The sequence below is a fragment of the Aphelocoma coerulescens genome, chromosome 6 (genome assembly GCF_041296385.1).
Source record: "Aphelocoma coerulescens isolate FSJ_1873_10779 chromosome 6, UR_Acoe_1.0, whole genome shotgun sequence".
Classification (NCBI taxonomy): Eukaryota; Metazoa; Chordata; class Aves; order Passeriformes; family Corvidae; genus Aphelocoma; species Aphelocoma coerulescens.
The window spans coordinates 22126829-22139061 of NC_091020.1; the positions used below are offsets into that span (position 1 = coordinate 22126829).

Below are 12233 nucleotides of genomic sequence, written 5' to 3' on the forward strand. Positions count from 1 at the left end.
ATTATTTATGTATATGAACTTGTCCACGTACAAGCAGCTAATGTTCATGAGTATATGCAATTACTAAATGGGGAGAATTTAGTTTACCTTCTAAAATGCTTCTTACAAGTAACAGATTCCCTAATAGTTATTTTCCTTCATTACTAGCTTTAAAGTTTCTAAGATTGATTGTACCAGTTTCTCCAGATGGGTATGAATGTCAGTACTAAACAGAGCAGCTCACGACATATATAAAAAATGACCATCAAAATGAAAAAATAACTAATGAACAAAGAATGCCAACTATATGTTATCACATCCCATTTCTCTTCAGGTACTTCCTCAGCTTGCACATGTACCTCATTAAACCTGCTCTGTCACCCCTGTCCCTCACACAAGTTCTCTGTCAGCCCTGCCCAGTTCACCAAGACTCAGAGTGAGAGGTGGAGTCACTTCTCACAGGGAACTCAGCTTATGCTGTCTCATCTACAGCTGTCAGTTCTTGCTTCTCTTTCCTCAATCACAAATGAAATAGAGGAAGAAAAAAACTGTCTTTTGATGTGCTAGCTTTACAAAGTGACAGACCTATGCTCTTAAGGCCTTCTCATTTTTGCTTTTTTTCAGTGTGCATGAATAAACACTCAGGATATAATGAATTTGCAACTTTCAAGCAATTCTTTAAAAGTCTATTGGCTCAGAACTGTCTCTGAATGTCCACTCAAACACCCTTTTTCTGATCATCTTTTTCTCCCATATTTTTAGTTGCATCATCTCCTCATTAATTCTTTTATAGAGTAAGTGTCTCAAGGTAGATGAATGAGTATTTACCAGAAATGTTCAATAGCTCAAATTATTAAAGTAGTAATGCAAACACTGGACAATTTAAACAGAAATTCTCTGCTGAAGATAATAGAACATTTGCTTCTAGCTCTTACTGATGTAATTATATCTTCATATACCAATAGTACATTTTGGCATAATTTTAGGTACACACTTCATTTCTGTGCATTCTGAAATGTGTTACTGTAACAATACAGTAGAAACAGTACAGTTATTTAAAGAAATAAGTTAATTGGATATTTCTGAAAAAAACACTCTGAAAAGTTAAAGCTGTGAAAAAGGAAGCACAGTGAAGCTACACATTTATGTAGCAGAAAATGAAAGCAATTTTATTTGAGTACCATCACTGTGTACTAAAGAACTAGTCTTTAATAGTGCAAATGCAAGGTTCAACCTCTCCCTATGTTTGATCATCAGTATAAAAGCAAATGCCATGTGTCCTACGGGAATACAATCATTTTGCCTGCAGAAGAACGAATAACAATCAGCATCTTAAAGCTAATTCCATTTTAAAATACTGGGTATTTATTATTATCTTTTATCTAATCTTTACAGAAAATAAATGGTAAAATTTTGAGTATGATAATGCATTAATGCCAAAGTAGAATAGCCTTTTTAACAGTTTTGTATATTGAAAACTGATTTCATTACAGATATATAACAGATGTATCTTGTCTGCTCTCTGATGATAATTAAACCTTATTGATCTATCAACTTCCCTTGAGTAATCTTCTGGGGAAGACAACATGCAGAAAAGAAGCATTTTTTTTTAATGCTGTATGCAAAGCAGCATAATTTTATGTTAAATTTTAAAAAGTTAGGTTTGATTTTATTTCCTAGAGGGGATTCAAATCTTGATGATATTGAAAAATCGCAGGAATTACCCCAGGAAAATGAATACTTACAAGACTTTGACCATTACAAACTGGTGTCTACAACTACAAGGCCCATTGAATGTTGTCTAATGAGAAATTGTCATTCATTCACCCTTTTAAGATCGTGTCAAACAAACCAAGACAGTGGTGAGCACTTGTGGCATATGAGGTGAATTCCCTATTGGGTCATATTATCAAGACTGCACACAGCAGAGTGAAGGAAGTGATTATTCCCTTCTATTCACCACTTGTGAGCCCAAATCTCAACTATTGTTTCCAGTTTGGGGCACTTCAGTACAAGAAACACATTGCTGAATTAAAAGGAGCCACCAAGCAGAAGCCACAAAGACAATAAAATTTCCCAAGGCCTGGATTCCAGGTCTTTAATTTACATCTATCTCCCAAGAGTTGGCCCATTTTACTGAGCTTTATAATCTGAATCCATTTACCTGCTGGCTGAAGTTGCACCATGATGAATGCAAGATCCATTAAGTCAATAGAAAGGAAAAACAAACAGAAAGAAAGAGCTTGAGCCAAAGACCTGATTTTTGATAAAGTCATTGCACTTTGGAGGAGACGAGCCTGGATTTTTGAGCCCAGTACCAAGCCAGTTTATGCTTTTTACAGAGCAAATAATACATATTATTAAATGCAATTTAATAAAATGTAGATGCAATCCATGGAAAAAGAAATACAAAGCAGACCTTGCTCTTAAGAGTACTCTAATTCCAAGGCTTTGTGCAAAAGGATGACAGAGTCAGGAACATTCTTTAAAAAAGCAGCCTTTTCTAGGGGCCTGGACTCAATACTGTCCATATGGGCTAAGCATGCTCTTAAGAGAATGAGCCTTACATGAGCAGTGAGCAGTACATGCCAGCTGAGGACTTCAGTGAAGAGCATGTGCCTCCTTTGCAGGCTCTTCACATGGGAAACATCTACACATGTGCAGAGGAATCTAATTCCAGGGAATTTTGTAGTCCCTGCTACACCGAATGTTAATTTTGCATATAGCAGGTAAATTTTCTGGATCACTTTCATAATCTGTGATGTGTAAACTCTGCTAAGGTCTGTCCTGCAGGTGTTTGAACTTGGTGTTTAAACATGAAAAAGGACTTGAAATATTTGTTCTTGAACCTCTCGTTATAAGCAGTCTGATTTTTCAAAGTACAGAACAATGTTTCCACAGCCTGTGACGAGAAACCCTGTATTCTCCATGGGGAAAATGTCAAATACTGTAATTATGTCAACCTTCTAAATGACATCTCTGTAATACTTCCCCGACTCATGAATTAATTTCTCAAAAGGCTTAGACAGGCTGTTTAATTTGGAGAAGACGTGAAAGATGGAAGTTCAGAAGACTTTTCAGAACTGAACTTCATGAACAGGCTTAAGAAATTCTGCAATTGTCTCCAGTAACAATGAAAATGTTGAAAAAGTAGCTTTTTTTGTACCAAATTGGAAAGACTTCAAAGATTAGGGGAATGCTTGTAAAACAAGAGAAAAATCCCCTAACTCTTACTGTATTCCTAGTATCCTGCCTCTCCTCAATTTTTCCTTCACATGGTTTTCCAAGGTTTGCTTCCAGAACAGTTTCAAATATGCTCTGGTTTTGTCAGCTCAGTCTCTTCAGCCCTGATTATCTCATATAAGCATCCACTGAATTTATGCTACTTTTGCAAATAATTACTCCTTATGTACATAAACCAAACCCAAAAATCCAACAAAACCCACACCTATGTTGGATGGAATAATAAGACAAATTGTGACAAAACAGGAAAGGAGCTGCTTATGATTTTATTTTGATTTAACCTACTTTTAGGATTACAATTAACAGTGCTAAGAATATTTATTAATCCATTTTACGTTAATTGGGAAGTATCATACTTAGTTTTAAGAATTTTATTTGTGTTTATTTGGCAGATTTGAGGAAATTACTATTGACAAAGCAGTCTAAGGGGGGAAAGGAAATGCTGTATACAATTACAGTAATATCCATCACTATTGAATTCTTATTGTGTTCTACGAAAAATGAAAGGAAGAACAGAGGACAATGTATGCCAAAACACGTTTAGCAAATTTTGAAATTAATTGTTGCTATTGGATATTTTTGTCATCTGCTGAAGAGTTATTACTCAGTTATAGAGGTCTCTGGATTGGTCATAACATACACACATGTTGCCCTGAAAAATTAAAATACTGATATACAGCTCTGTTCACACAAGAGCATAAATACATAGTATGTAAGAAACAAATGCTTATCATTAGATATAACAAAGCTTCAAAGTATATAAATTCATGATTTTACTCTAAAATAGAAAATCATATTGCAGAGTTCAGGACTCTAGAGGGCTTTGGACACCTCCAAAAGAAAGAAGAGTATAACCAACTCTCTTCCTCCTATAGATAATAGAAGAAAAGGCAAAATAGAGGATTGGTCTAAACACACAGTACATGAAGTAAAAGGCAGGAATATAATGTAGGAGTTAGTTCACAGTATTTTACTCCCAGCTCTAGGACATACTACTCAAAAGCTGATCAGAAAAAGATAATGCTCTATTATGTCTGACTCCATTATTTTACTTCTGTTGGCCAGCCCAACCCAGAGAAAAGTGAAAGTGTGAGACCACATGAGGGAAGGAGTTTGTACCTCCTTTCCCATCCAACCTCCAAACTATACTTTCTCTCTTACTGACATCACTTGAACAACTGTCACAGAGAGAAATCAAATGGCTCTACATGACTCCTCTCACTTGAAGTATGCTCATGCTTATTAATTATCAATCGTAGCTGATATATCCTTGATTGCTGCCTTTCTAAAAAAAGGACTCAAGAAAACCTTTATTTTAACCCTTTTACAGCACATAGGCATAAACAATTTTTATGAAGGCACCTTAGGAAACTTTGTCTTACTATTTAAAAAGGTGACAAATCTGAATATGTGCTGTACTAACTATAAAAGGGGCAGTTGGATTGACTGAGGCTTCTGTTTCAACTTATTCACAGCAGGATGTACACAATTCTGATGATAATGTAAAGCTTTAGTGCTGCTTTTTAGTTTACAGATGCTACCTCAGTTTTCTGCAATTACCCCAAACCATAATAATAAATCATGAAATTTTGTTGTTTCACAGATTAGAGAATTACAGATTAATGACATGTATCATTATTTTCTAGGTAATTTCATTGGCTACACACCATATGCCAGCTATTTTGAATTTGCTGACAGTTTGTTAGTATTTTAAAATATATTAGGCATTTAGATATGAATTAATAAGATACACATAGGCACTTTATACTGTTTATTTTGTATATTAATAATTCTACAGAACAATAAAGTATTTTTCATTTTTGGTATGAGAATTGAACTGCCCAGAAAAGCATACTTTCTATCAAATAAAACAATCCTTGACTTTATACTATTAAACAGTGATTAAGAAATAATACTTGAATTAAAATGTTTGCACATAATGAAGGTACAAAAATTTTCCATTAACTGTTTAGAAAGACAATGGTTGGAAAACATGTTTGTGTGTGTGCGTACTTATATAAGGATATTTTAAAATTACCTGTCATCTTTTTTTCTTAAAAGTTAGTGTGAAACGAGCTAAGAAACATATCCCATTGTTTGCTACTATAGCAATTGCAAAGCAAGGGTGAGTCTAAGATTCTACATTCTTGTCTTGCACAGATAAAATTGGAAGATGCACACATGAAATAAAGCAAAGTTGAATTCTCATAACCAAGAAAACACAAGGCCTAAAGCAGAATTACACACCGGATACAAAAGCTCCAGTAAAAAGTGCCTCAGCTGCCTTATGGTTGTAGAAAAACCCATCTCCTACAACTTATCAGAGATAAATGTGCTTTACAAACCAAAAATTAACTGCAGCCTTTTGTGTCAGTATTCAACTTTTCAAACAAAAAGAAACTATGGAATTGGTTGTTTGCAAACAGTTGATTAAACATTTAGTAACTACTCAAAGTTTAAGAAGAACATGCTGAACTCAAGCAGTTGAAGGAGGAGGAAGCCATTTTGGGTGTGGCACCTGCAAAGTCAACAGGTGCTTTCTTTAAAGAATTTAGAAACACATCCTCAAAGCAAAATTATGATTTGCATTCTGGGAAACAAGTGGCTGGGAGAAAAAGGGAACTCACAGCAGCTGTAGAAAATGAGGTGTATTTGATGTCATCAAATCTGAGGAACAGCTCTTAAATTCTGAACAATTCTGTAATGGGTGAAAAAATGTTCAACTAAGTCTCAGTGAAATCAGTTCTTAGGAAGTGGATGATAATATCTGCATTTAACTCGTGGGTACCACAGCTTTGTGCTATGATTGGCTGCCATCTGGGCTCCATCTGACAGCAGCAGATTGGTATTCTCTGCACACGTCCTTGCAATTCCTGTCGCCTGTGTTTGCTGTCCCTTACACATACACACAATACATTATTTACTCAACTATAAACATTTCTGTAATGTACACAAGCAGCATCTACAGAGCAATCATGCATCAGCATTCAAGAGCAATCTAGTATTAATAGTACACACATGTCTAATATTTTTACAACTGGTTTATAATAAATATTTTTAAGGATGAAAACACTTTGTCACCTATAAAGCTTATAAACCTTTCAGTTTTTTGTTCGCTTTCCTTTAGTCCCTGAATCATAACAGTTCATTATTGTATGCATAATATTTCTGCTTTCATGGAGGTAACTTTCTGTTAAGCATGTTAGTTAAATAACTGCAATGGGAACTGTAAGTGTGACTGAGAACAGAGCAAAGCAGCTGATGTGTTAGCACTGCACAGGAATATTTTTCTTCATGAACAGCAATTTTGTAAGTAGGCTTTCGGTATTGGTGCACAAACCAAAACTCCTACAGAATCAACAAGGACAGGTCTGTCCTTACTTAAAAGAGCAGAAGATGTTACTCCTCTCCATTTATTAAATGATTCAACATTGCGGTATGCCTGCAACTAATTAGTATGATCAACACAGTGCAGGGCAGGAACAAAAGCAGACCAGCCTCTGAGATGTGCTGATGTAAAAGCACACAGGAGTATACATTTTTAAACCCTGTCCTATAATTTATAACCATTACGTACTAATCATTCATGATGGAACTTTCATTTATAAGACTGAATTTAATGTCATTTCTGATTAGGTCTGTCTCAGGATATTAAAACTGACCACCAGGTTTAGTCACTCACTAGCAGTTAAACAACTTACTTTCTTTTAGACTGTTTTACACTGAACGTTATAAAAACCCAGAAGGTCAGCTACTGACAAGTAAGAATGAAACAGATGCACGTAAAAAGAACATAAATGTATGGCAAAAGAGAGAGAAAGAAAAATACAGGTATATTTGCTAAGTCATATACTTACCATTAGCACTGCGAAGTTACTGAAGTGTGTACTCTGAATGGTGGTAATATTGCCTGCAGAACTAATTATGTGGCACCCTTCTCCCCACCAGCCTCCATGTCCATCTAGAAGGTCAAAATCCCAGAAGGCTGCAATGGGGTCTATACCCCGTGCAAAGTGCCTCAATCCTATAGTAAGAGGGCTGGTGAGGTTTCCAAAACTGCACCCATCTGCAAAAGGAACAAACTGAATCAGAGAGACGGAGTGATGAGTGCTCTGTAAAGAGATCAGATACACTAAACTATGAGGAAAAAAGGACATAAAATCTTAACAGTCAAAATCAAAGGTAGTGCTCACATCAGAGAAGTGTGCAATGGTATAAATAAATCTGAATATTTCAATCACATAATGTGTCAAAATGATCTAATCATCCCTCACAAAAGAGATCTTTTTATTGTTTCAGATTCTCCAGTTACAACCAGTGTTGTTACACTATTGCCCATGCAACTGCAGAAATGGCTCAGTTTCATGGCAGGATTAATAGCTGAGACAATTCTGCACTTTGCAAGTCACATTCAAACATTTAAACATGCTAATAGAAATGAGAGCACTATTCAGTACCGGACAAAATTAGTAAAATTGCATGGGTGAGTAATTAATCAAAATAATGACTCACTAGCACATACAATGTATCTTATTTAGACAAAAGTCTTTAACAACATCTGTTTTACATCCATCGTATCAGAAAGTATACTGCTGAGTATTGATACATGCAACAGGGCACTACTCCCACTCCAAAAGCCTGATTTTTATCAGTGTCTAGGACATTAACACTGCAATTGTAAAGAGTAAAACAAAGCTCCTTCTGATAGCTGTAAGAAGCAAGCATCTGTAACAATGCAGTCAACAAACAGTAGCCCAGAATTTGCCTTCTAATCGTAGTGCAAGGGCATTTCTTTATTTGCAGGACAATCTGAATAAAATCGTGCAGATAGGAACAATTGCAAACATTGTACTAAAGACAGATACTGTTTCCAGCCTCTCAGCACAGTGCATACTCTACTCCTCTATTCTCTACACAATCAAGTATACCGTAGCTTTTAGATTAAAGAAAATAATGCATATCAGCTTCTCACCTATTTTAGCAAAAACAGCTGGTGTGGCAACCGTCCTACGTTTCCCATCATCTGCGAGATTTGATGAGTTTCCTGTGCTAGGAAAGAGTTTTCCATTCCGAAAGACAATAAACTGTAGCTTGCAAGTGGAGTTATCAACAGATTGCCAGGCTGAAGACTGAGAGAAGACAGACTGTGGCAAATGAACTGAAGCTACTGCTACAGCATTCTGTACAATGAGAAAAAAAAAGAAACATTTAAAATGCAAATCACAACAGGGTTGCTTTCATGATGTTTTAAACTCCTGTACAAGAAATGTATGCTGCCTTCCTTTTCCAACAGACTGGAAGCAACCAAAGAAGCACGGGCTGTAACCATGGGAATAGGATTGGTACAGTGCATATTAAAAGGGAAAGCGTTTTGATTGAATGTGAGAGTCTATATGGTCAAGCTCCCTGCTGCAGAGGTGAGAATGGTTCTTACCGTGCCTGCTAGAGGGTCCATCAACACTGCAGATCTGATTTAAAGAGACAACCTCTACCAGGTTTTCTCCTTCACTTAAAATAGAATCAGACAACTTACATTAAAACATTTCTCCGAAAGGGTACTTAAGTATAAAAATAATTTTATTATTAAAACAAATTACATCTGCAGAGGACTGCAAGTGCAGTAAACAACACAGTTTTATCGATGTTTCTCTTGCTTCATATAAGGAAACTCAGTTAACTATGTTTTAGTCATGCAGGATAAAAAATATTACAAACCCTAATGTAAAAGAAGAAAACAAGCCAACACTGGGAGAAAATGAATGAAGACTGTCAGATCACTATAATGGCTTTGAGCCGTGTGTTATACACCCTTTTACAAGCAGATAATTCCCTTAAAGCAGAGCTATAAAATACACCAAACATTGTATTCTGAGGACTTCACTTATCAAGCATTTTTTCCTGCCAAAGTAGTAAACTAATCATTAAAGACTGAGATATTTACAAGGAATAACAAATGATGAGCGATGGGAAAATAAACAGGGAGTCTGTCCTGAGCCTTGATGTGAAAAGTGTATGTATTTAAAAACAAACAAACTACAAAATGTTCTAATTTGCATTTCCCCCAAGGGCAGAGTATGGCTCTGTGCACATAATTTACATAGATTATCACAGTTTACTCATAGCACATGTGCGTTACCTATTTCAGAAGTAAAACAATGATCTTCACAACCATATAAACAAACGTGACATTAATATATGACCATGTGCTGGGAGAAATACACATGTGAGAGATAAAAGGTGTAACAGAGATCAGTAAACTAAAATGAGTATGAGAAGCATCTAGTGACCACGCAATAAATATGGAAGAAAAGCATGAGTAGTCTGTGATGTCATTTGGATGCTTAAATAAGGGGATAAAGATTTTTGTACACCATTTTCCTTATACCATGTATATTTTAGGAAGGTTTTCAGATTTTAACAGTAAAAATGCAAAACCATCCTTTTTTAAGTAAATATTCAACCTAGATGATGCTGCTCATTAAAAGTGCTCAGGAAAAAAAGAGCAAATAGCAACAGAACATGTCTACATTACAATTTTAAATTATTATGAAGGCTTTAATTGGAATTAACTGAGCTAAACTTCAAGCACTCATCCTGAGATTGTTTCCACTGCCTAATTCACTAAAGCTGTTATAATTGGCTTTATCTCATGCTTCTGAAAAAGACATATTTTACTCTATGATATCCCAAGTATCTGCATATGCTGAACCTCTGATGATACCATTTTGGCCTTAAAGTTACTATCAAAAAGTATGCACAGACTTTCTTAGAAGAGACATTTGTCAAACCCCAGATCACTGTTAAGGACTTATCTGGAGATGTACAGAAGTGTAAGAGAGGTTACAGCGTGATTAACTTTACATTTATACTGGAATTTTATTATTATTCTGTGCTGGAAAAAGCAACAATGATGACATATTAAATTATACTAATTATTCATTATACATAAAAAGAGAAAGCTAGAAGCATATGAATAAGCTTATGATAATGAAACCAACAGCTAAAGGCACTGGGTTAAGCAACAATGTGCTATGACTTGACAAAAGCAGCCCTACACAAACCAGAGAAAACAACAGGTTTATAGCACTTTTGCTAAGAGGGGAAATCATCTAATTTATTGTGGTTCTCTAATTTCTCCTCCATTGGGACTTACTAATAGGAAAAAGTAATGGTGTAGACAGAGCTTGCCTGTGGGACTGGGGAGATGTGGAGCAGAAGCTGCTCCCACCTGAAGGGAGATGGCGAGCAGGGCTGATGGCAGTCACCGAGCTGGGGCAGGACCAGGCTGCATCCATCCCTCTCCTCCTCACCAGCACCCATCTCTGCCCACAGAGACCCTTCAGCATACAGCAAGGGAGGGAGGAACATGACCAGGGTGCCCCAAGTCTCACTCACAGATTACAGCTTCACATCACAGGGGCAAGGTTGAATGCAGGGAAGAAAAGCTGCACACGGCCCACAAATGGAATTAGTGTGGACTCGTTGCTCTGCTCGGGCTGACTGAGCAAATCTCAAACATGCAGCAACATCAAATTATTTACCTGACAAAAAGACACATTTACAGAAAGCATTTTCCTGATCAGACTTCAGGAGAGTATTTTTCCCTTGTTGTCTGCTCAAAATGAATGCCCATAACACAAACTATTTAATAAACTTCAATAAATAATTGCCTACAGTCACTTTGTGGAGGACAACTTTATTTTAAATACTACCCACTTATACTACCTATTACTTCAATTTTTTTTGAGTGCAGGTAGGCTGGTGGAGTAAAGGGCAAAGGGACAGGGCTATTCCTTAACTGGGCAAATGTACACATAAACTACTTGCTGCACATCAAGTATTTACTTAGAAATTCCTCAAAATTAAACATCTAACTGTCTGCTACAGCAACATGCCTGCCAACAAGATCCTATGGTAGGATATTAATGAAAAATGCACATAGTGAGAGGACCCTCACATTCACAATGCTGTTTAAAAATATGAATAAATATGTGAACAATTTTTTCATCTAAGATGTGTGAGAATTTTCAGTAGTATTACTCATTATTCACAGAAGAGGGATGATCTGAGCACTGAAGTAGTTCCTATCATTGTGGCAGAGGAAACCTGCCTGAAGGTTCAGTCTTGTATTCTGCTAATCTTGTGTGAGGTAAAGTATAAGTCAGTTCCCCACTCTTGCCTCAGTTTCCCTCTCACTTAAGCAAAATAAAAATGATGGCATTTATTTTGCCCTGTAAGATGCTACAGAGTTCAGAGATGAAATACAATATGAGAACAGATATTACTAAAGCCAATGACAGTAACATCAAGTTTTGAGTGAATGATTGTGCTTCAGATGCTTCAAAATTCACATAAATCATCCCATTTAAATTTTCTTTTTTTTGGAGCATCACATCACATAGGAACTAAAATTTATGAGCATGCTAGTGGCAAAAAGCTTCCTGCACCTCTGAGAAGAGAGAAAGAGCAATAGAAACAGACTCACCATAGGAGCCACAGTTTTACAATGACAGGCCAGCACTGGCAATCTCATATTTTTCCTGGAAAAACTTAGAGCTTGTGTCAGCAATTCACCAGTCAGGATTTAGACATTCTGAGAGTGTTTTCAAAACAGAATGTCAATAATCCCATCATGACTCCATTTCACTTTTAGTCCTATTAACTGGATTGTACTAGCATTGATTAGAAAAAAGAAATCCTGAACACAGTGCAGATCCTTCTAAGGAGCATTTTTCTGCTGAAAAATGCCAGTAATTTAAAATGAAAGTTATTCACAGACATCCACCCATTTGCACATAAATATGATAGAAATGACACAATTTCAAACCCTCTCAAATATCTTCCATGTCATCTGCCCAGATATCTGAAAATCCGCTGTGTGACCTGCAGTCAGGGAAAGAGGGCTTTATCAGCTCTAAACCAGCTCTGAGGATTTTCTAGGAGGCTTCCTAGGACTCCTGGATCCTAGGACTTCTTGAAACCTGGTCAACTTTCCAAAAAGTGAAATGAAC

General features: G+C 36.3%; 1 protein-coding gene across 3 annotated transcripts in view; it reads right to left on the minus strand.

Moving 5' to 3' along the window:
* Positions 1-12233, minus strand: part of ADGRA1 (adhesion G protein-coupled receptor A1) — a 263226-nt gene that overhangs the window by 41716 nt on the left and 209277 nt on the right. For all 3 annotated transcript variants that reach the window (XM_069019776.1, XM_069019777.1, XM_069019779.1), the window contains 2 exons: positions 8195-8402; positions 7080-7288 (listed from right to left, as the gene is read on the minus strand). In XM_069019776.1, coding sequence (XP_068875877.1) covers positions 7080-7288; positions 8195-8402 — 417 coding nt within the window. The remainder of the gene's footprint in view (positions 1-7079; positions 7289-8194; positions 8403-12233) is intronic.